At 38.3% G+C, this 22,812-nt stretch overlaps 4 protein-coding genes across 7 annotated transcripts; 2 read left to right on the top strand and 2 right to left on the bottom strand.

The window, feature by feature from the left end:
- The first annotated feature begins 392 nt into the window (after positions 1-392).
- Positions 393-1,339, top strand: LOC141841634 (heavy metal-associated isoprenylated plant protein 28-like). Its single transcript, XM_074729818.1, has 3 exons — positions 393-472; positions 614-689; positions 763-1,339. The coding sequence occupies exons 1-3, from the start codon at positions 467-469 to the stop codon at positions 1,128-1,130; spliced, it is 450 nt and encodes a 149-aa protein (XP_074585919.1). The 5' UTR covers positions 393-466; the 3' UTR covers positions 1,131-1,339.
- Positions 1,340-3,635: 2,296 nt separating this feature from the next.
- LOC141840260 (basic helix-loop-helix protein A) lies at positions 3,636-9,059 on the bottom strand. Its single transcript, XM_074728192.1, has 9 exons — positions 8,903-9,059; positions 8,555-8,821; positions 8,212-8,308; positions 8,083-8,097; positions 7,944-8,000; positions 7,310-7,838; positions 6,783-7,216; positions 4,518-4,985; positions 3,636-4,045 (listed from the first exon to the last, which is right to left on the bottom strand). Exons 1-9 carry the CDS (start codon positions 9,022-9,024, stop codon positions 3,974-3,976), a joined length of 2,061 nt encoding a protein of 686 aa, XP_074584293.1. The 5' UTR covers positions 9,025-9,059; the 3' UTR covers positions 3,636-3,973.
- A 1,578-nt stretch (positions 9,060-10,637) lies between these two features.
- On the top strand, positions 10,638-19,146 carry LOC141840652 (uncharacterized). Of its 4 annotated transcripts, none has more exons than XR_012602752.1 (8): positions 10,638-10,742; positions 10,830-10,903; positions 12,222-12,355; positions 15,357-15,499; positions 18,207-18,278; positions 18,350-18,451; positions 18,523-18,830; positions 18,929-19,146. XR_012602752.1 is itself a non-coding variant. In XM_074728700.1 (7 exons), the coding sequence occupies exons 1-7, from the start codon at positions 10,673-10,675 to the stop codon at positions 18,681-18,683; spliced, it is 753 nt and encodes a 250-aa protein (XP_074584801.1). In that variant the 5' UTR covers positions 10,638-10,672; the 3' UTR covers positions 18,684-19,146. The 4 variants fall into 4 exon arrangements, 2 of the variants coding, with proteins under 2 accessions (XP_074584801.1, XP_074584800.1); XR_012602751.1 differs by having other exon boundaries at positions 18,914-19,146; XM_074728700.1 differs by having other exon boundaries at positions 10,833-10,903; positions 18,523-19,146.
- Positions 19,147-20,689: 1,543 nt separating this feature from the next.
- LOC141841543 (uncharacterized) lies at positions 20,690-22,544 on the bottom strand. Its single transcript, XM_074729711.1, has 5 exons — positions 22,148-22,544; positions 21,968-21,998; positions 21,736-21,896; positions 21,255-21,644; positions 20,690-21,023 (listed from the first exon to the last, which is right to left on the bottom strand). Exons 1-5 carry the CDS (start codon positions 22,388-22,390, stop codon positions 20,769-20,771), a joined length of 1,080 nt encoding a protein of 359 aa, XP_074585812.1. The 5' UTR covers positions 22,391-22,544; the 3' UTR covers positions 20,690-20,768.
- Positions 22,545-22,812: the final 268 nt, after the last annotated feature.

The raw sequence follows: 22,812 nt of genomic DNA, 5'->3' as shown, positions 1-22,812 counted from the left end.
ACATAATTAACTCGAAAAGAAATAACATAATGAAAAATTTTCAGAAAATATATATATCGAAAAGCTCAGTTGGATATCCTCAACGTACAGCTAGCTCCATCTTTAATTTGGAGAATCTATAACTAAAGCAAAAATATTCGTGCTCATCGCCCCAAGATGTAACACCTCAACCACTGCACGAATCTGCATATCCTTTAGATAATCATTGCTCAGTAAAGTAAAACTAGCTAGAAGGAGCTATATATAACAAACATCTGATCAATTATAAGTGTTAGATTTGCACTTGGATTTGGCTTCTTGTAGCTTCTCAGCGAGGAATCTCCTTTTTGCCTGCCTTTCCTTCTCCTTAATTCCCAGTGCTGTTCCTTCACCTTGAAGTCTTCACTGTCCTATATATAACACCTCAACCCCAGTGTAACATAGAAATTCATAGTAAAGAAGAAGGTGCCAGTTAAATCTCCTTAAGATGAGTGTAAGCCTTTTCACTGCGTTTAGTACGTCAATTAATCAGGACTCTGTTTTCCTTTTATATATTATATATATATATATATATAAAAGAGGAAACTCAAAACTGTAATTTTGATCTCTTGAGAAACTGCATGATCTTGAGCAGATCATCGAGCTGTGCGTGCACATGGACTGTTCGGGGTGCGAGAGCAAGATCCGGAAGGCGATCTCGAAGCTCAGAGGTAATTAACAAGAATCCGAATTAAGCAAGTAAGCTCCATGGTCACTTAGCTTGATCACTTGCATGCGTTGCAGGCGTGGATGGAGTAGAGATCGACATGGCGAGGCAGAAGGTCACCGTCACCGGAACTGTGGAGCAGAAGAAGGTCCTGAAGGCGGTCCGCCGGACGGGGAGGAGGGCGGTGCTGTGGCCGTATCCCTTTTCGGCGGAGCCCGACAAGTGCATCTACACGGAGGAGTACTACCGGCTGCATCAGACGACGCCGGCGCCTCACCATCTCATCTTCAACGTCGATCCGGAGTCTTACAACTACTGGAGGCATGGCTACGGTGACTCGAGCATGCACGGCTACTACCAAGACTCCACGCACACCCACATCATCAGCGACGAGGATCGAGCTCGCTACAGTGACGATAACCCTAATGCTTGCTCGGTCATGTAGGCAGTAGGCACATGCATGATACTGGCTGGCTACTGCATGGCGTATATATGAGTGCACCTTAACGATCGATCAAGTTTCATACATATATATAGTTGTTTGAGTAGGAGGTGGATGTGATATGAACTTAATCAATTACTGTGCAAACTTAAATATTTGTTATATATGATCAGTTATGATCACTAACACAAATGGGTTTTGGGATTCTGAGACGTCTGGAGTTTGAGAATTAAACATGTACAGAACGAGGAGGATTCACAAGGAACACTGCACGGTGATGAGTAGGGCCACATGCAACAGAGGTGTACATATCTTCTGTCTTGGCTCTTTCAGTCCGTTTAATTTACTCTAAATTAAAAGATGATGGATAGGTAAAATTAAAGAGATGATCCAAATGTGAATTCAAATATTTTTATTCGTAATTAAGTTGATCGGATCACAGTTGGGATGGATTCAATAATGATGATCATATTGATTGATCGGGCAATCAATTGACTAAAGATTATGATAATTAATTAGATTGCTTACACTGATTCAATCAAATGATATATTGTGGATTGAGTTGATTGAAGTAACCATTGTTATGTAAAAGGCTCACATGAAGCTAGCTTTAATTCAATTAAGTGATTAAAGTGGGATTTGACTAATTTAATGAGAGTTGATGCATGGTTATAAATATGGGATCAAGTTTAGCCCATGAATATTATTACTGAAAGTGCTCTTACTCAACATCCAAAGCTCCATTCCGTATAGTCTTAATTTGTAGCTAAAACTAATTAAGACTTTCATTCAAGTTTCATCCAACCGTTTAACTAAGCTACTTTTGTGTTTTAGTTTGGAGGCCCGATGAGATTGGTGAAGGATGATATGGGGCATCCAAAGAACTGTAAGATATGAGGATCATTGAGTGGTGCCAAAGCAGCTCTAGGACGATGACCTAGCGTAACTAGGTTGATATAGCTCTATGACTTGAAATCCATTGAGATTGAAGAAGGTTGAATGAAACAGACCGAGAGGTGGCAAAACAAGAAGCTAAGTATCGAGCCAATGAAGATGACAACTGATAGAGGTGGACTATATATGTAGGTAAGAGGCATGAAAGATGACATGTAAAGGAGTCAAGGGCTTGAGTGTATTTGAGGGGTATATGCCCTGACAATAGATGTCTAAAGGTGAAGTTAATTAAGCCGTAAATGGTAAGACGCAGGTGAATTAAGTATTAAATGACATATATCCGTGGAGACAAAAGTACTACTCAATAGAAGTAGATTCAATCTTAAAATTGATCATAGTCAAAGTTAACAATTGACTGTTGGTGGACAACAATCGACTAATGTCTAGGAATTCAATATCACAAATGGATTCTAGTTATACAGCTTGATCAAGTTGACTTGTTTAGGAGTCAATTAATATATCAAACTCCGAATTTGTGGTAATTTGGATTTGTGACTTGGAGCAATCAATTTTTTGAATTTTAATTGAATGGAGGAACAATCAACTCGGGCGGTCGATTGAGTTTAAAGAGATAACAAAGAGAATGATTCTGCTTGTAATTGAGTCAATATATGGTTAGTCAATTGATGACATGGTTGATTGATGATAAGTGACTAACCAACTACTTGCTAATGTGGGAAGTATGAAAGAGTACCCTCGGGGCATAGTTGAGTTGGTTACGATGGAGTAGACTTGTTGAAGTGGGCAAAGGTCGAATCTCGACGAAACTGAGACAATGCCCTCCTCCGTCATGGTCAACTGCAGCTTCTCGATTTACCTCCTCACAAATAGTTGTGAGATCGACCATGTGAGGTCGCTGGGATGGCGGACTCTACCTTTTACTGAAAAAGAAAGTAGAAAAGAGTCATTACTATATGACAATGATCGATTGTGAGGATTAATCGACTGATGGTGATAAATCAATCTATTATTGGGTTGCAAGTTTACTGAATTTGAAGGCTATAAAAAAAAGAGTGAAGTCATCTAACGTTAGCAAAATAAAGTTGACTCTTGTATTAATTCTTAGAGTTTTCCTCTTCTTTGTATTCTCTTTAGGTGTGATCCACCGACATATCATAGGTCACATATCGAATCACATTAAACAAATTTGTTAGCATTGATAAGTGTGATTGCTTTAATATTTTCATTTCTACTATGCTAATTGTTTTGCAACCTTAAGAGATGAGTAGACAGAGTCGAACTTGCATGTTTACAATCACTAACCCTCCCCCCTAACTCAGACATCTAGTCCCATCACATTTAAAATTACTAAACTCTAAAGGATCATCAGATGATCGCATATCACAATGTTTGCTTGACCAACATATATACAAGAGTACCATTTTATTCCTGAGTTTAATTTGTGTTTAATTTAACTGTCTAACTTGAAATTTTATGCTCAAATAGAAAATTAACCAAAAGCTTGAAGTTCCAACAAATATCAAACACACAAGATCCATCACCTCAAGTGGCTGGAGAACAAAAACAGACATGAAACCTTAAATGAACATAAAAGAAATACTACTATCAACCAATTAAGAGAGTGACTAGGATAATCCAACATATGGGTACTAAAATCTCCCATAGATTTGTATACATGTTATCATGTTGTAGTCAAGTGTTATTTGCAATGATTTTCTAAAAAAATCTAGGCAAATATTCTCAGCATAGATGGCACATTATTGTAGTCTTGTAAACTTATTTGTGTTTGCTTGCCTCATGTCCTCTTTCTTTCTCAAGAGCACTGTCATATTTGGGGAATTAACAAGTCTGTATACTCTTTCTCTGCCATAAAGCATTAGCATGGTGGGCAATGCCAAGTACAAGTGTACTATAGCAAAGTTAATTGATTCTTAAACAATAATTTGGTGAATGGCCTTTCTTACATCATCAATTCCAGCTCTCTTTCCTTGTACTTCTTTCATCTGAAAAAAATAAATAAAAGAAACTAGAATAAGTCAAGATAATAAGCATTGAAAACAGACTTATGTGAGTATTGTTAATTATAGATGGTTCTAATTTTCACTATCATCTTTTGCATCAACAGATTTCTTCATGTTTCTCAAGTGAGGTAGATTACTTTTCAAAGGACCCTTGAATGCCTTGCCCTTTTGCTCTTCTTGGTGAATGCCTTGCTAGAAGAAAATTTTCCAATGATGTATGGTGAGCGAAATCAAACTTCAGGTAAGAAAGAGGCTCTTTTTGTTTAATTCGCCTCTCTTAGTTCCACCAATTATAAAGGTTTTCTAGAGAATCAAGCTCTCTTTTTGTCTGGATGTTCTCTCAAATTTTGTTTCTGTTTCTGTTTTTTTATTGTTTTGGCATGGAAGCAACTTGAAGATACAGTAGCAATAAACCAAGTGAAGAATAATTTGCCATGATAATCAGTGTACGTACCTGTGAATGCAACTCCACATTGGAGACTCCATCAGCGGAGGAGTAATGAATGGAAGTAACCTCCAGGCCAAGCTCTAGCAGGGTCTGCAGAATCGTCAACAGCAGTCCATCTCTGAAGCTGCATTGTAACTCCAAGATAACTTCAGATTCTACCATGGACACGCACACACTCGCGGCTGCTTCGCTCGTCTTGGGGGGATTCAGCAGCACTCTGTTGTTCGGGGGATCCACAACAGATAGCTTTCGTTTCTCGAATGCACCGAGCCTGTTGTTGTCTGATAGCTCTTGGTTGCCGCCGGCACTTGGCTTCCCCTTCTTGCGGGTGCTTTGTTGTTGCTGCTGCTGCTTTGTGCGGTTTAGCCTCCAACAGCTTTCGATCTGTTTGTTCTTGGCCTCAAGTTCTTGAATGTGCTTTCTTAGTTGCTTCACGTACTCGATGGTGTCGCCTAAGATCGATGCTTTATCCATCTACAACCATGAACTATGTCCGTGTTAGTCGACTCAAGAAGATTCAAGAATGTAAATGGTGATGCTTTTCATAAGTGTTGAACTCAATCATCAATATGTCCGTGAAACGCAATCTATCCCTTTCCTTTCCTTCGTTGGTCTCGGGGTAAACAGGGCATTAGGGTAAACGGATATCTTCTGCTCCCGATCCACCTCAATTGGTGCTCCACTGTCCCCTCCTCCAGCAGTTCCAGCCTCGTCTCCGTGCGATTCCGGCGTCCCTTCCTCAAGGACAAGGACTAATCGATCAACCGTTGGCCGGTCTACTCTAGCCGCCACCGCCACTATCATTCGGATGCTGAGATCTATGACATCTCTAGCCGTCGACGCCCAATCTGCTCTACTTCCAGCCAAATCTATCTCTAGCCGCTTCCGCCGCTGCCACAAGCTGCGATCTTCTGACGCCGCAGTCGTCACCACAGACCGGCCGGCAATCACTTAGCTCGTCGACTGCCGCCGGCTGGACCATGCCCTAGACCTAGCGAGCCGTCGATCCAGTTGAAGACGAGATTAGTGTTTGTGTTGTCTTCGGGCTACGATTTCACCTGTAGGCATCGGCCGACCGACGCTGCCTGAGAGCCTCCATGTTCGACCTTGTGAGAAGGCTACGGCCGTAAAGAGTCTAAAGACACCTTTGGGAAAAAGAAACTGATTGGAAACTTTGGGGCTCAATCAAATCAAGAATCCCTGGACTTTATGAAAATATATATAACATGCCTGTGAATTCCACTGATTAATACTGTGGGACAAATATTTCTATGACACACTTAATTATATACCTGTGAATCCCACTATTTTGATCCCTTTTTCACTTATAAATCTCATTAGGATATAGCTGAGTTGATTATGACGGAGCAGAGTTACAGAAAAGAGCAAGAGTTTGAATCTCAATTTGCAGCCGACAAATAAGATTGTGTTGATGAAGCAATTCGTAGAGAAAGCTTTATAAAGGGGTCTAGAGAGCAAGATAAATAGTAATTAAGCTATCCTATTGTTGCTATTCATTTGTTAAGCATCGACTACTACGATCTTGTAACAGGTTTCTTCACTTATAATATTTTATTGAAAAGAGAAAAAAGGGATTCAACGATCTATCTAAAAGATCATAAAAAATTATGGACTAAAAGCGTGGAGACATGAGGTTATTTTATTTGTTACTTCCTTATCTTCTCATGTGTGTTGTGACCTTGCTAAGATGCCCCCATTGGTTCTAGAGGTTTTATTTATCACCATGGAGATATTGATTATGCTTCACTTTCAAGCCTAGCCATCTAGTTCCTAATAGGAGATCACCATGTCTAGCAATAAATCATTGTAGATGTTGTCTAAGATATAGATGAGTTGGTATTTAAATAGTAAACTTGTATCAAAGGATAAGGATTCGAGTCGCGGCTACCACAAGTAAAAAATCCTCCCATTAGAGGATCGTTCAGTATCTGATTTATCTCCCTAAATTGTGGAGCGAAGTGGTTGAAGGTGTTCCCCATTAACAATAATGGGGTTTGAGAATATGACTTCAGTATCTTGTGTCCGTCCTTAGTTTTGGTGACAAGTTATTTGTTGATAAATTTATGGCTACTTTCTAAGCCATTTATGGCTACTTTCTAAGCCATTTTGGTGGCAGGTTCTTATCACTGTCGCTAGGTACTGCAATGTGACATTCGGAGAATAACAGAAAAAAAACAAACTAAAAGGAGAGGCAAAGATTGAAACTGTAAAATGGGAAAACTGAAGTAGAAGATTCGTATACGTACGTACCTTGGTGACGAATGGAACCAATGAACGAAGGATCATGAACCTCTCGTTGAGCTTCTCCCTCCTTCTGCGTTCAGCCAGCACATGATTGGCGCTACCAGCTTCCTCTTGCGCCGTCGTCGTCGTCGTCGTCGTCGTCCCCTTGTGCGTCATCCTGTTTCCTCCCTCTCCGTCACTGAATTTGCAGTGCAGTTCCCGGATGTTCAGCAAAGCACGCTTCACCAGCCACTGCGAGGTCTTCTGCTGGGAGGAGTGATGGCTGTTGCAGTACTGGTTTCTTTTGTGGCTCCATTTGAGGAACGCAGACTTGTGCGCAGAATGAATCAAGTAGCCGAAGGAGGCGACGTCCACCCACCTCTTCAGGTTGTGCCGGAGGATGCTGGAGACCGTCTCCGAGTAGTGAGCGTCCTCCGGGGAGAAATCTTGGAGCTGAGTTCCTGCATGTCACATGAACATTTGCCATCATGATCTGGCTAAAGGAATAACACATGGATAGATATATATACCGATCGATTCCATTAATTAATTACCAAGATCTTCGAGCAGGAAATGCAAGTTTCTGTACAAGTGATCGTCCTGCATTTGGACTTTCGATTGTGATCCGTTGGAGCAATCGCTGGCCGAGCCCACCTGCATCTCCTCCGGCATCTCGACCTGCATCAGCTCGCTCGTTGTAACTTCATTCACTACCTCCTCCACGGCCATCAGATTATCGGAGACGTCGACGACGACATCACTGTTCGATCTTATTCCTTGACCATCTGACCTGCAGTTGCTTCCCTCTACGTCGTCGCCATCCTCCTCATCGCCGTCGTCGTCGTCCTCCTCCTCCTCCTCCTCCTCCTCGTCGTCGTAATTGGCATCGTTGTGACCGCGATCAGCGTCATCTTCGTGCTGACCATGAAAGTCAATGCTCATTTGATGATGCACGATCGCCGCCGGCTGTTGAAAAAGTAGATTAGAAGTGGAGTGCTCTGAGAGAGCGGGCTTAGTGTGCGTGTCAAGATAGTCGCCGAAGAATCTCCTTGCGTGCTGTATCAACGCCGCGTCTTCCTCGACCTGTTCAATCATTCTTCTCCTTATTTTTTTTTTCCAGACTTGCAAATTTGAACTAGTATGAAATTAAACGAAAACTCTGCCTTGGATTACGCACACCACACCGACCTTTTCCACATTGCCCAGTTCAAGAACTCCATCGACGAGAGGAATGCACACGACTGTCTGTAACAATGCGAAAGCAAACATTTCAGGAAAAAAAAACCACCATCGAATACGAAAAGATTGAATAATTAAGCACAGGTACCTGAATTTGAGCGCTCTGCAGCATGCATCGAGATCGAAACACGCACGGATCGATGCGGATTAAGAAGAAGAAGAAGAGGATTAGTATTTAAGTAATTAAATCAATCTTTTTTCTAATTAAAACAGATACCTTTGCCAGAATAGCTCTCGAAAATACTTTGCTGTCGGCCTCATTCGCTCTTGATAACCAAACGTATCGTTGCTGGGCAAATGCCTTTCCAGGGAGCCTAGAGAAATAAAAAAGTATTGGTATGTGTTGCAGTAATTTCGATCGTCTTCCATGGCAGGCCTCTCATTGAATGCGAGCATTCAGGAAGGGAGAGTTGTGGCATATGGAAGCATTAAATTTCAGGAGAGTTTAAATCGTGTTTATCCATTAATATTGTGGAGTTTGAAGAAGAACGCAACTCTCCTACATTTTTGATGGATTAAGATTGAGCATGAAGCATGAAGCATGAAGCATGCATGCATACCCGACAGCCGGCGGGAAGGAGAAGGAGATGCACATGAGGTAGAACCACTCGGCCTCGGTGAGGTCCTCCGGCGAGAGAGCAGCGCAGGGCCGGCGCGTCGGTAAGTTGGTCTCCCCCGTCGACAGCGACTCGTAGAGCTCCCGGAGCTGCTGGCTCCGCTGCAGGGCCGCCTCCTCCGTGCTGACCTCCATCGGCTGCACCGTCTTCCTCGTCTTGATCCCCCCGTTGTAGTACCCGTCCCCCCACACCAAAACCCTGCAGCCCTCCCTCACAATGATTAATTAATTAATCAATCCTCCTCGTGCCTACACAATTGACCGATCGAAGAAAACGAGAAGAGGTACGTACCCTTGCTGAGGGCAGAGGTGCCAGAAGAGGCTGTAGGTCCACTGCACGCTTTGCACCACCGCCTGAAGCGTCTTCTGGAGCGTGCCGGCGCCGTCACCGGCGGTTGCAGCGGGAATGACCATGATGAAACCTCAGGCGCAGCAGCTCGATCGAGGTGGCGGTGACCAGTGCCAGTGGATCGATATATATGGGGAAGGTGGGAGGAGGAGAGGAGAGGAGAAGGTTTGGTGAAGAATTAGGGAAGAAAGTGGCGATGTACGCATATATACGTGTGTGCGTGTGTTGGAATTTTGACTGGCCGCTGCACCAGACGGCTCTGCCGCTACCTGCTCGGTCATGGGTCACGTCCGGACCACGTGACGGTGATTCTTCTTTAATCGACCGGGTTGAGTCACGGCAGTTGTTCCCACAACCTAGCTGAATTAGTTATGATGTAATAGAGTTGTAGAAGAGGATAAAAGTTTAAATTTTGGCGAAGTCAGACAATACTTTCTTGCATCGTGACCAATTGTAATTTTCTGATTTACCTCTTCATAAATGGTCGTGGAGCCGATCGTATGGGTCCTCATAAATGATCATGGGAGTCAATCGGTCTTCACAAATGATCGTGGGAGCGATCGTATAGGTCCTCACAAATGATCATGGGACCGATCGTATGAGATCACTAAAATGACGGATTTTATAATTTTTTTTTCAGAACAGAGAAGGCAGTCGCCGGGCGTGGCAACGTTGGCATCTATGAACCACACACTTAGTTTTATTAAAAAAATTCTAAGATCCGTATCATAATTTGAACTTCATTAATGGTCAATTTACTTAAAAAAGAAGAAAGGTATCTTTAACGACTTATTTTTTTTATAAAAAAATCAGTTCGAGCTAAAATCCATATTTTTAACGACTGATTTTTCTTTTCATAGCATGACTTTTAGGAGTTTAGAATTTTTTTTTACAAAAATAAATTATGATAAGTTATCTTTAATTTTTATTTTACAATAATTTAGCTTATTATTTAAGATTATTTTTTATATTATAATAGCTATGACATAGTTGTACAGCTATGAAATTATATGAGGACAACTTAATTATAGCAATTGTAGAAATGTCACTGCTATAACTATATAACAACTAAGATTTTATAATTCCTATAGACAAGATAATATTAAAAATAATATTGAAGGATAGTTATGTCATACATCTTATGCTATATATATTTCATGAGCACATATTACATATATATTTTTTAATTTTTTAAAAAAATTTATAATATAATAGTTTATAATTTAGGATGTAATATTTAGATTTAATAAAATAAAAATAAAAATTTAAAAAATTAAATTAAATGCTCACCACATGCAATATAATATAATATATACACACACGACTATTGGGACTCCTTTAAGAAAATTAAAATTGTATTAATTTTTTAAAACATAATTCAAAACTTAAAAAAAAGCAAATAAAAAAACTTAAAACATGGTCACATCTATTTGTTTTGGAATTTCTAGAAACGTCTAGGAGGTAGAAAAGTGCTCTAGCTAAGTGATGGACAACAAGTCAACAACTCAAATATAAAAAAAATGAAGAAAAAAAAACTTGGAAAAGGAGAAGGATGTAAATCAGAGAAAAAAATAAAAAAACAAAAACAAAAACATAAAGATGAAAGTGAAATATTTGTAGAGATAAAAAATTGGGACTTATTTTTTTTCCTTTTATATTTATTATTTTTGACCTTTTTTTCTAAGGGTTTTGCGAGGCGGCGGGCGTGGTTTGATGGACGTCGCCCTCTTCTCCCCCGCAGCTCTCTTTCACGACGACGACGACGACGATGAAGCGCGCCATGGTAAATTTTCTTCAAGTTCTCTTTTTGTTGACCTTGTTTTCATTTCCATTTTGAGATCCATCGTCTGTCTGCTTTTGTCTTTCCCAGCAGCTGCAGAAGGGAAAGAGAGCCCTGACCAGCAGGACATTCATGTCGAGAGAATTCATTCCTTTCCCGGAACGGTAATAACTCTCGCCTCTTGTTTGCCTTTGAGCTAACGAATAAAATATCCTATTCTCTTGAAACTGCTTCAATTTGCAATTTTTGTCTTTCGCACTCAGTTTTAGAATGGCGGTTTTGGTTCGCGTTTCCTTAGAATTTGTAATTAGTTCACTAATGGAACACCACACACCTTTCAGTTACAAATTTACTCTCCAATTTTCTGAGGATTTCTGTTATTTGAGCGAGAAAGAGAAACTAAACATTACTCATGATGGACATTCCAAACCCACATGGTCGTGTTCCATCCATGCATTGTTCTATTATTCATAATGAAGCGCCTGTTGATTTTGGGGAATTCAGTGTAAAAAGGTTTTGGCAAGTATTGGTTGGAAATAGAGAATATAGAATTGTGACAAGGACCAATGTTATATTAAGACAGTTATCATTTCCTCTTCAAATTGACAAATTATGTGGTAAACTTGCAGCTATTTTACTGTCTTTTGTTCCATTCTAACTCTTTACCTAGCTCTAAGTAACACGATATAATCCTTTGAAAGTTTGCATGAACAAAAATTATGCTTATCATTTTCAAGTTTTCTAATGTCAAGATATTCTTCCCCTTGAATATGAATTGGTATGTGTATCTTTTCTCAATTCCTTCTTAGTTTATTGCTTCTACCATTAGATAGTTGTCAAGTAGAGTATGAGTAAACTATGGTTTTAGAGCTAGATGTGCATCTTATCTGACCCTAAACTATGGTCGTTTATGTCCTTAATTGTGATTATAATATCTATTGTCTCTCATATGACCATTTTTTAATGAAAAATGTTTAAATCAATAAAATATATACAGGAATATTCACAACGATGATTTGTTCTAAAGATTAGAGAAAAATAAAGTGGAAAAGAAAAAAAAATATTTGAAAGTAATTATCTGCAAAAGAGATCCACTCAATATTCATTCTACATAGAGCTTCCTAAACAGTTTGCACCTTATGTTGACAACATTCTCTTAATAGAAAATAATGTGCAAGATATAGCATAAGTAAAAAGAAAGATGTTCATAAGTCAAGTTTGTTACTAAAAATTTGTGGAAGCCATGTTATTTCCATGGAGTGGAAGTTGCCTCTGAAGAAGACATATTTGTATCTCAGAGGAAGTATGCTGGTAATCTTTGAAGACTACTATCATGTCTACTTGTTCATCTTTGTATTGCAGATATTTTCTTTTGTCGGATTAATTTTTCTAGAGTTATTAAGTGTTGTGTTTTACCATATGGTTATTTTAAAAAATCATCTATGTTAACTTTTTGTTTCATGATTTGTTTATTACATGCAGGATCTTATTATTCGAGAATTTTCATTTCATCAGTTAAATGCCAATTTATTATGGCCTGGGACATTTGCATTTAGCAATTGGTTAGTCGAAAATCAATCTCTTTTACATGGAACACGAATTTTGGAAATAGGGAGGTATGGAACAACCCTTCTCAAGCATACAAAAAACTTGTATATGGAAATGTTGTGATTGTGTAAGATTGAATTATTCCCTTTTTCTGTGAACTTTTCTATTATGAATCAACATTGAGCATCCTCATGTAGGTGAAGATAGGGATTGAATATTATATAGAACCATAGTTGTAGTTTTGACTTTTGACTGCCTGTTCTTTTGTTAATCTTAGATATTTATGATGGGTAGTTATTCTAATTGTAGAAATTACTTAGAGCATACATTTACTGATGTCAGTGACCATTCCTAATTTGCATCTATGATATGATTATGAATTTATTTATTTATTTTATGTTCCATATTGTAGAAGTACCTCACTTAGATCCATAATCATGCAGGTTATGTTTGTAAATTTTTGCATGAAGAAAAGGTCACTTTTGTTTTTGCTAGTTTTACTGTGGATCAAGGTGACTTCCAACTCCGTAGTTGGTAATGTGAATCCAAAGCATTCTTTAACTAGGGGTTCCTATTTAATTTAAATTGAATCAAACTTATTTTCATATTTGTAATTTTTTCACAATAACGAGATGTCCCGCATGGCGGGAGCTTCGTGCACCGGGCTGACCTTTTTTTTTTTTTTTTTTTTTAACGAGATGTAGAACATGTAGAAATCTATGTTGGATCGAGTGGATGTTGTGATCTACATAGTAGAGGGTGGTGAATACCACTTCATGTTGTTAGTGTTCTACAATACAAATATATGCAACATAAATTATAAGAACATAAAAGATAAATGCAAACCAGAATACTCCAACGTTTTTACATGGTTTATTAACCCCAAGCTCTTATTCTACGACCTATAATCCGTTAGGTGGATCACTCTCGAGAATCTCTATATTTTCTCCTTCCTAATAGCACTGGCATAGAGAAACCTTTTATGGATTAGCAAATACAATATATAAGAAAGAAAACTTTAATAATGGAACACAAAAGAAAAAGAGTGTGGGCGTGTTTGCACTTGATTGATTATACTTCTCATAGTCCCTCGAACTCCTTTTATAGCCTTCTTCACAAATCATGTCGTTTTGCTGGATTCAGAGTATTCACCAACTTTGGAGTATTCACCAAAACCCTGAAACACTTAGGGTGTGGTTTTCTCAGCCACCAATCAACTAAATCCCAACACCAGTCCACTAGTTATCCTGACTTCGACTACATATATAGTCGAGTCACCTAAGTTGCCATCTACTCTCATCCCTTTTATACAGGTCACTCTACTCACATCTCTTGTGTACTTTCTCCAAGCATTGAAGTCTTTTTTTTTTTTTTGGTCAAGCTAAGTCCCTTGAATGCTCTGAACCCTCGGCTCCTCATGTCATCCTTCACGTCTTCACTTATGTAGTTAATGGAGATGGTCTCTTTGACCTTAAACCATCCAGCACATTGGTAAGAGAGGTAAAGAGAGAAAAGATAAACTAAAACTAAGATGAAGAGAGATACTCTCAAGAACTAATTTCTTAGTGCCCTTCTAAATAGACTGAGTTCAAGATAAATAGATTGATCGATAGAGAGGTAGATAGACAGATAACCCTACCATTTGCAGAATGCAGCGTAATGAGAAAAAGATATTTCCTTTGTTTAGGTTGTTATAGGTGATAGATAGCACAACTCAACCCTTTGTTAGACATAGTAAAATAAGAACAAGACATTTTCTTTCTTGAAATATTCATTAGCTTTTAGGAGGTGCATATGTAACATGCAAGCAAAATAAAATTGAGATGAGGCACTAGGCGACCTTTTCTGTGGCTGTGACACATTTATTAGCACACAATAGAAGAAAGGAGAGAAGCAAAATATTCAATCTTGATTGATGCGGCACATCAACAACATGCAAACATAAAGGTCAAAATGAAGAGACAAACGTAGTTGGAAAGAAGAGGTAAAAATTGATGAACAAGCAAGAAGATTTTGTGGGATAGAAAGAAGAGGTTGCTTTGAAGAAATTGGAAAATCTGATTTGAGCAGAAGATGAGAAATTGAAGATTCGAATCCATAAAACTCAAATAGATGAAGCTTCAGTCTGTTGGGTTCTCCTAGCAATATCTAAGTAGGAAAAATTGCTCCAAAGATTTGATACGGTAGGCAATTTGATTTCTGTGATGTGGTTATTGGAGGCAAAACTACACTGGCACTAGAATAAGGAAGAAAAATGGTGCTACCAAGGAAGGAATTTGCTAAAACTCACAGATTAGTGATAGAGATGAGGTGGCTTAGTTGTAGTGTGGTGGAAGGTGATGTAAAAGAATGTTTCATCTGCAGCCACTCTATGCATTGCTCATTTCATGGAATTGGATGCATGAAGGCATCCTTGCTGAGTGCAGCGTTGTGTCCTTATCAAAGCAGGGCTATTCATGTGAAGGGTCAAGCGAGTAGCAAGGTGTGGGTCGCTTGAGCCCTGAGAATTGAAGCTTGGAGAAGCATGTGAGTGCATGAGGGCAACATTAAGCAATTGCTACTTGAGTAGAGAAGTGGATGAGGGGAGACTGGTGGCAACCTCACCTTCGGGTTATACTTCTTTGGAAAACTATATACCTTAAAGTGTGGCTTTGAACCATATAGAATCTGAAATAGGAAAATATTGTATTGCATTCATTAATGAGCTAAATATTGATAAGTGTATATAGAATAACCATACATTTCTAAATCTAGAATTACTAATGCAACATTAACCCATTACACCAATAACAGTATTAATCTAATGCCTCTAGTACTATAATTTTTCTAAATCATTCAGTGTTAACTGATGAAATTATACTCCAATTCCAAGATCAGTTAGTGAGGTTGAAGATTGGATTTTTTTGATGTTTTGGTGGCTGTTATAATTGCAGTACCTTAGTGGAGTTTTCCAGATTGGATTCTGCTGACAACTGCTTGTCCCAGTCTGATTTTCATGAGTTTTGATGTCTTATTCTTCATGACTTTGTCTATAGCTAATTTTAATTTTTCTGAATTTGTAATTTGAAGTGGGACTGGAGCTTTAGCCATCTTCTTGCGGAGGTCATTTGGAGTAGACATCACAACCTCAGATTTTGATGACACAGAAATTGAAGGAAATATAGCTTATAACTGCAGAACTAATGGGCTGCCTGCACTGCCACATATCAGGCGTAAGTTCCAATTATTATTTAGTTCATGATTCTACAATAGGCTAAAGCAACATAGTTCACAAGCGTTCAATGCAAAATAGTTTCTTCATGCATTTCTATCAGATAATACTACATTTTGAAATGTAGTATATTTCTATGTTATGCTTCATATGTTATTCCATTATATACATGGTTTCAACATGTGAAATAACAAACTTATTGGACATGGTGCAGAAAAACACATTTGAATGAGTAAGACTACAGTGCAACTATGTTACTCAAACACTTCATCTACTTCTTTGTACCTATGTTGAACACTTGACACCAGTTCAACATTGATATTCCTATTGATCAAGAATAAAAACCTATAGAAAACAAGATAATGAACATCTAAATCTATCTCGTGATGGATAATTGAGTTCATGCAATATAGAAGTGCAAATGTTGCTTATGACTTTTGATATTTTGACTCTTCATCTAGCCCTCTATACCCATTCAGACATTCTAGAACTCACCAAGTTGAACACCAAAAGTTCCATTGATAGCGTGCAAAAAATATTTGAAAACGATTGTGTTAGACACATGAATCCATACCTGAATTGGATACTATTGTAAAAAGTTTAAGAGATACTTTTTACCGTGGTTAAATGACAATTGGACCATTACAATATTCAGTTTCATCTTTTATTAGGACATTTGAGTTCTAAAAAATATACTTGAATATAACAAAGTATTAGACTTAGAACATTACACAACAGACTAATTGAAATTTATCAAGCCAGATTGCATTCTCCTAAATTTTTAGTTGAAAGAATCATCTTGTTACACATATTCCTACCTTTAGACGAATATATTTTCTCATGATCTAGTAATGTTCCATGCTATTGTTGTTTCTCTTGAAAAGTTATCTTTCCTTCCTTACTCTTCTCTTCTCCCAAATTAAAATCGCTATAGATAATTATATTTTTGGCATGGAGAAAAAGGTCATTTGCAGTTAGGTGTTAATTATCTAGATAAGTTGCACACTGTTTTTTGTGGTTCCAGAAGTTATGATGATTGAGTCTGCTCGTCATTAATAACTAGTGGCAATAACCTTTCCACCAAAGTTCATCATGAACTTTGAATTGTTTGTGAGAATTAAGTTAACAATTTAATTACTATAAAAGGGGAATAGATAATATTTTAGAGAAAATTATATAAATAATATCCAAGCTTCTAATGAATAACCAAATTAATACACAAACTAAAATGAAATTCTCACTAGATCCCTTAAATATGTAACAAATTGATGTCTCTTTCTGTCAACCCAGAAACCTGATGAAAACCTCATGTTGGCACCATTGGAATTAAAATATTTGCTAACAATCTCATAAGAAGTAAATGGCTAAGATTTGTTAGAGGAAGTGTGGGTGCTTATGAGGCAGATTGAATGTTGTCATATTTCGTTACTTGTTTACTCAAAAAGCTCAAATTTTGATGGAAAACGCTAGAAGTAAAAGCTTTTAGACTTAGTAAAAATAAAATATATGAAATTTAAATTTAATAATAGTAGACGTAGCTTGAAGGGGAGCCTTGGCGCAACGGTAAGGTTGCTGCCATGTGACCTAGAGGTCACGGGTTCAAATCCTGGAAACAGCCTCTTGCCAAAGGCAAGGTAAGGCTGCGTACAATGGATCCTTTCCCCGGACCGCGCATGGCGGGAGCTTCGTGCACCTGGCTGCCCTTTAGTAGACGTAGCTTGACAATTCTTAAGGTAGGAGATGTTGAGTTACTTATAAATGAGAGTTTTAAGTATCTAGGTTTGTTTTTGCAAAAGGATAGAGGGGTTGATAAAGATTTTTTATATAGGATACAAGCATGATTGTGGAAATGGAGGAGGGTGTCAGGTATCCTTTGTGATTGTAAGGTACCCTCGAGTTTAAAGAAAAATTATAAAATGATGTTTAGACTTGTTATATTATATGAAGATGAATATTAGACCATAAAACGAGTGAGCACACAAGCAAAAGATGAGAGTCACAAAGATAAGGAAGTTAAGATAGATGTATGAGCATATGAGGATAAGAATTAAGAGTATTAGAGAGAAAGTCAGGATTGCGCCGATTGAGGAAAAACTCTAAAAGACACGTTCAAGATGGTATGGGCACCTATTTAAATGTCTAATAAATGTCTTAATTAGGTGATGTGAAATTATGAAAAATGTGCATATTAATAGAGGAACTGGGAGAACAAAGAAGACTTCATTAGCAATGATAAAATAAAATAAAATTCATTTAAATATAGACGAAAATATAATAGGGGATGAAGCCCAATGCTATAGGAGAATCCTTATAGCCCTCTTTACTTAGAGGGATAAAGACTTGGTTGTTGTTGTAACTTTTCTAACATGCCAAGCAAATAAGAAAATTATGGTTCGATGATATTAAACATAATTCTCTTGGCTTGGTTGTTGTTGTAACTTTTCAGTATGATTTTTTGTTTGAAAATTTTCTGCTTCTATTAAACTTCTCACATGTTAATTAACTAGATAATAAGTTTTATTTAAACTGCTATAAACTCTGACTCAGTGCATTGTAAGTGCTTTTGTGGAATGGACCAGGCCAATGTTGCTGATGATGGTTATAAATGCGTAGATGATAAAACAGGGTGGTCTCTTAAGTGTTCCAATTTTTTTCCGAAGGTACATAACTTATTTTTATAATGATTCTGCTCTCTTTGAGTGCCTCAGATACATGGGGTGACAAGTTTCCTACATCTGAACCAGACTGGGACATGATTATTGCCAGTGATATCTTGTTATGTATGATTTCCTCCCTAATTGCATAATCTATGCCTGGAAATTCCCCAGTCACACCCGTTCTCTGCTTGCAGATGTGAAACAGTATCCTAATTTGATAAGAACCCTATGCTTTCTCTTGAACAACTACAAACCCATGGAAAACGTATCAGATGGTACAGTTTTGTCCATATCAGGTAACAGAAAGTTCCTCCATGGTAGCTGACTCTTGTTTGCACCGATCATAATGTGCCTTGTTGATTGCCAGGAAAAGAAGTTAAATTGCTGTGGCCATTTTTTCTCATGAGTTGGAGGCGCAGGCTTGGGGGAGAAGAGAAACATTTTTTCAAGGGTTGTGAAGATGCTGGTCTGACTGTGTATGACGCTGGAGCTCGTGTTTACTGCATTAGTGCGAAGAAGATTGCTTAGATGGTACAATTCAATTTAGCTTTAACATCAGAATAAGTGCTGAAACCAAATGAGATCGCAGGACTCTTCAAAAAAAAAATGATAATCCCAGTAGCCACATCTCTGAAACCAAAAGAGATCGCAGGACTCTTCAAGAACCCATCTGAGGTGGATTTGACAGCAAAATTTAATTTTGTTTTTGCAATCAATTATTTGGAGCTGGGTCATGCAACAAATTGAGATCATTGTAGTGCTTAAATTTCCAGGAAGAACACATCATCGTTCAAAATGGGATGCACTCAACTTGAGCAGCCATTAGTTTTCAGCATTAGTAAACTTATATTCGATAGTATCCTAAGAAGTTCAAAAATATTGATCACCATTCCTGCATGTCATGTCACTTAAGTTTCATGTCTTTTGTAACTGAAGGGGACAATTATAGAGCATAAGTCTATTGCTATTCACATAGAACTTTCAATTTAAATGTTGTTGGCTCAATATGCAGGTCATACTTTGAGCAAATTCAAGATGAGGAGAAAGTGAAGAATTCGAAGATAGCTTCTTTGGTTTGTACCATTCAAAACTCTCTTTGTTATATTGCAAGCATGAGGGAAGGGATCTAAATTGATACGTAGTTTTGGTTGCTAATGTTATTCATCTTGACTTTCAATTGGGCATTACCAGGCTATATACAAAACCTACTGGAATAACTAGATTACTGAAGTGGTTAAGAAATTGAAGCCTTGGAAAACCACCATTTTAAAAAGGTGGAGGAAGATTGTTAATACTAAACATGCGGCAAGTCTTTTGGAAATATTATATTTGTGTCAGCTGCAAGTGATGATGTCTTAAACAATTAGATTGCATGCATGTTAGTAATGAAATTATAGATTGTAATAAAAGGTTCTAATAACACTAATATATATAAACAATTATAGATGATGGAATATATATCCTGATTTAAGAGAATATCAACTTTGTGGTACACTATAATGATAGTAGATGATCTCACTACAATAAATATCTAAATGAGTATATAAGTGAGATATTAGTAACGATACAGATTCACTATGAGAAGAGGATTGAGCAATCAACATAGAACTTTAAAATGGAACATATATCACTAGCCAATTTGATCAAAGATTATTTGAACAATCTGTGTACTAGAAAGCTAATTAAGAAATTTTTAAAATGACATTAAATTCTTATAGTATAGATTAAGTGGATATCTATGAGTTAATTATCTTGATTAATCATTATTTATATGATTAAGAGATAATTATTCTAAGTAATTAATAAAATGGTTAATTAGTTCAATTAAAGTTGAGAAAAACAAATTGAAATTGATTTTGTTTACTAAATTATAAAAATTAAAATTAATTATAGAAAGTAAGAATTATTTAGAAGGAGAAATAATTTTATAAGAGTTGAAAATAATAATTAATGTTTAAAATTATTTCTAGATTAATTAAGAATTTAGTGTAGAATTAGTAATTGCCGGATTAGAGGAGGGGGAAGTGGATAAATAAAATATAAATATTAGATATCAAAGTGATAATTATAGTGGAAATAAATAATACTAACACCAAGATATAAAGTGAACTAGATACTTGCTCCTATTCTCATGACCTTCAATGTGTTTGGTGTTCTACCTCTAACAATCTACTAAATCCCTCTTTTATACAACCAATCGAGCAAACCTTTACAAGGAGTAATAAGCATCGCTAAACTCTCTTCACAACGGTGGATTTTAAAGTGACTTGGTGAAAGCAACTGTGTTTTTTAAGTTGAGCAAACCCTAACCTTTCTCACCTTTGTCAATCCTTCTCTTTATTGTTTTAGAATAAAGTTTTAAATAAATTATATCGTTCAATTGTTGTTGTTGTATGATTTGGAGGTCACAGGTTCAAGTTTCGAAAATAACCTCGTCGGTAAGACTGAGTATGATAGACTCTTTTCGATTCTGTATTGATGGATATGAAAGGAAGAAGCTTGTTCGAGAATGGTTAAAATAAATCTTTGCTGCTTCTATTTAGTTGGCAATACCAAAAGCTTCTCAATTACACATGAAATAACAAGTTACACAATGCCATTATGAAATTTCTATCAGGATGAAATAATTCCCAGACTCGTGAGGAACTGTTTTATGGCTCTGCCACCCCATTGTATGTCATTCTGCATGATGCCGGCCATGGACTTAAGGTCAGCTTCTTTAGGAAGATCTTCATCTCCACTCATTGCCCCATCAATATTCTTCACTTCCTCGGATTCGTTGCCGTTTGGTTGTTCAAAAGGCACAACAGCCTCTTCTTGAATTTGGTTTCTGATTCGCCCCTCGGATTCATCTGCTTCCCCAGAGAACTGATCCATAACCATGCAACATATGGAAACAGATTTGTGAAGTTAACAAAGTGTTTGATAATTCTTCAATGGTGCAAGAGACGAACAATTATGTTTCCCATTCATTCTTCATAGTATTTGATAATTTTTTTATTATTTGATCCATGAACATTTTATTTGCAAAGAACAGGGCACATAGATCTGTTTGACTTCAGGGAGACAGGAAATGCAGCATCATGTCGAAATCTTTACCTGCGACGAGTCGTCGTGCTCAGCCTCGACAGATTCGGACGGCGCATCGAGAACGTTGGCCGCCATTGTTTCCTGTGAGGGATCTACGGCGCTTCCAGATGCAGGAATTGGTGCCGAGTCAGGCACTGGAGTCTGTTCCTCTACTGCACCATTGTTACCACCAAAATTGAGCTCAGGGGACTGTGGTTCGTCGGCTACAATGTGGACTCCTCCTCGATGTTCCTCAGTAACCTTTTGGCACCCAGCATTGTCCCAGTCTTCAGAAATGACAATGGTCTTGGTGGTTTCCCATGTTTGCAAAGATCTATCAGGACCAGGCTGCCAACTGATATCTCCTGACAGACCTTTGAGTATGAACTTGAACTGGATCGTCTTCTCGGCAGGAACATCCTGATACACAAATGGAATTTGAGTAAAATGCAAAGCATTGCATATTGATTCGTGATGCAAATCTCCATTTCCTCGTCTCGTCGCGTCTCACCAGCTCAGCTGTCCATACATGGCCGGTAGACCACTCCAAAGGAATCGCATTTGCAGGATCCCACAGCCCAAACGTCGGATCATCGCCGACGATGAAGAATTGCTGGCCGAAGAAGCATTCCTTCTGTAGAACAAACCTTACGCGCACGGTCTTGGATGAATCTGACAAACAACGATTATCACAGGTAGGTTGTTGACTTCATAAACTAAGAAGAAGAACAAGGCCCGCTTACTTGTCGTCTCAACTGGGGCATCCGCTTGCACCTGTGAGAATGCAACGACTTCAAATCAAGCTTTCAATTACAAACCAAGTAATGTACTGCATCCTCTAGAAGACGAGAATCGGCAAGAAGGCAATGATGCCCAAAAGTACCACCGAACAAAAAGAAGAAAAAGGCGAAGGAGTCGAGTACCTCAGACGATGCTGCGGCGAAGGACAAAGAAGTAGAGGAAGAAGAAGAAGAAGAAGAGGAAGAGATCGGCAGGATGATCGGCGGCCTCCGTAGGATGACAGAGAAGGCGCCGCCGAGCTCTTGCGTGGGTAAAGGAACCCAAATGGAGCTCCTCCTGCCCCTGGACGGTGGAGCGGCGAGCTTGGTGGCGAACCTGGCGTCGACGAAGAAGCCCCTGATGCAGTGGCGCTCGAGAGCATCCATGGCTGGACCTCGCTCGCCAATCCTTCTCCGCCTCAAACTTTTGTCTCTCGGGCGTTCGATCGATCGAGCGCGGAGTGGGGTCCACCTCCAGAGTGCGTGGGGCCGTGAGGGCGACGCAGCAGGCCCTCCCTGCGAGAGAAATCGACGGCGGATATGGAACCGGCGGGGCGATGGGGCCGCGGTCGGCGGTCGAGATTCGCCAACAACCAAACAGGGAAAATAAAAGCGCTTGGAAGTTTATTTATTTGTGGAGTTGGCTGGGACACAGCACGTATATCGCATACAGGTTCATATGCGGTACGTACCATTCTTCTGAAGGATTTTAAAATTTTCAACATGAAAGGGAATGATCTAAATTATTATTATTTTTTTACGAAAAATTAAAGATATCTGTTCTGATATGATTTTTAATGAGAAGAAAG

The sequence above is a fragment of the Curcuma longa genome, chromosome 11, assembly GCF_044706935.1.
Source record: "Curcuma longa cultivar G26 ecotype Majalengka, Jawa Barat chromosome 11, ITB_CL_G26_1.1, whole genome shotgun sequence".
Taxonomy (NCBI): Eukaryota; Viridiplantae; Streptophyta; class Magnoliopsida; order Zingiberales; family Zingiberaceae; genus Curcuma; species Curcuma longa.
This window is presented reverse-complemented; position numbering and strand designations above follow the sequence as displayed.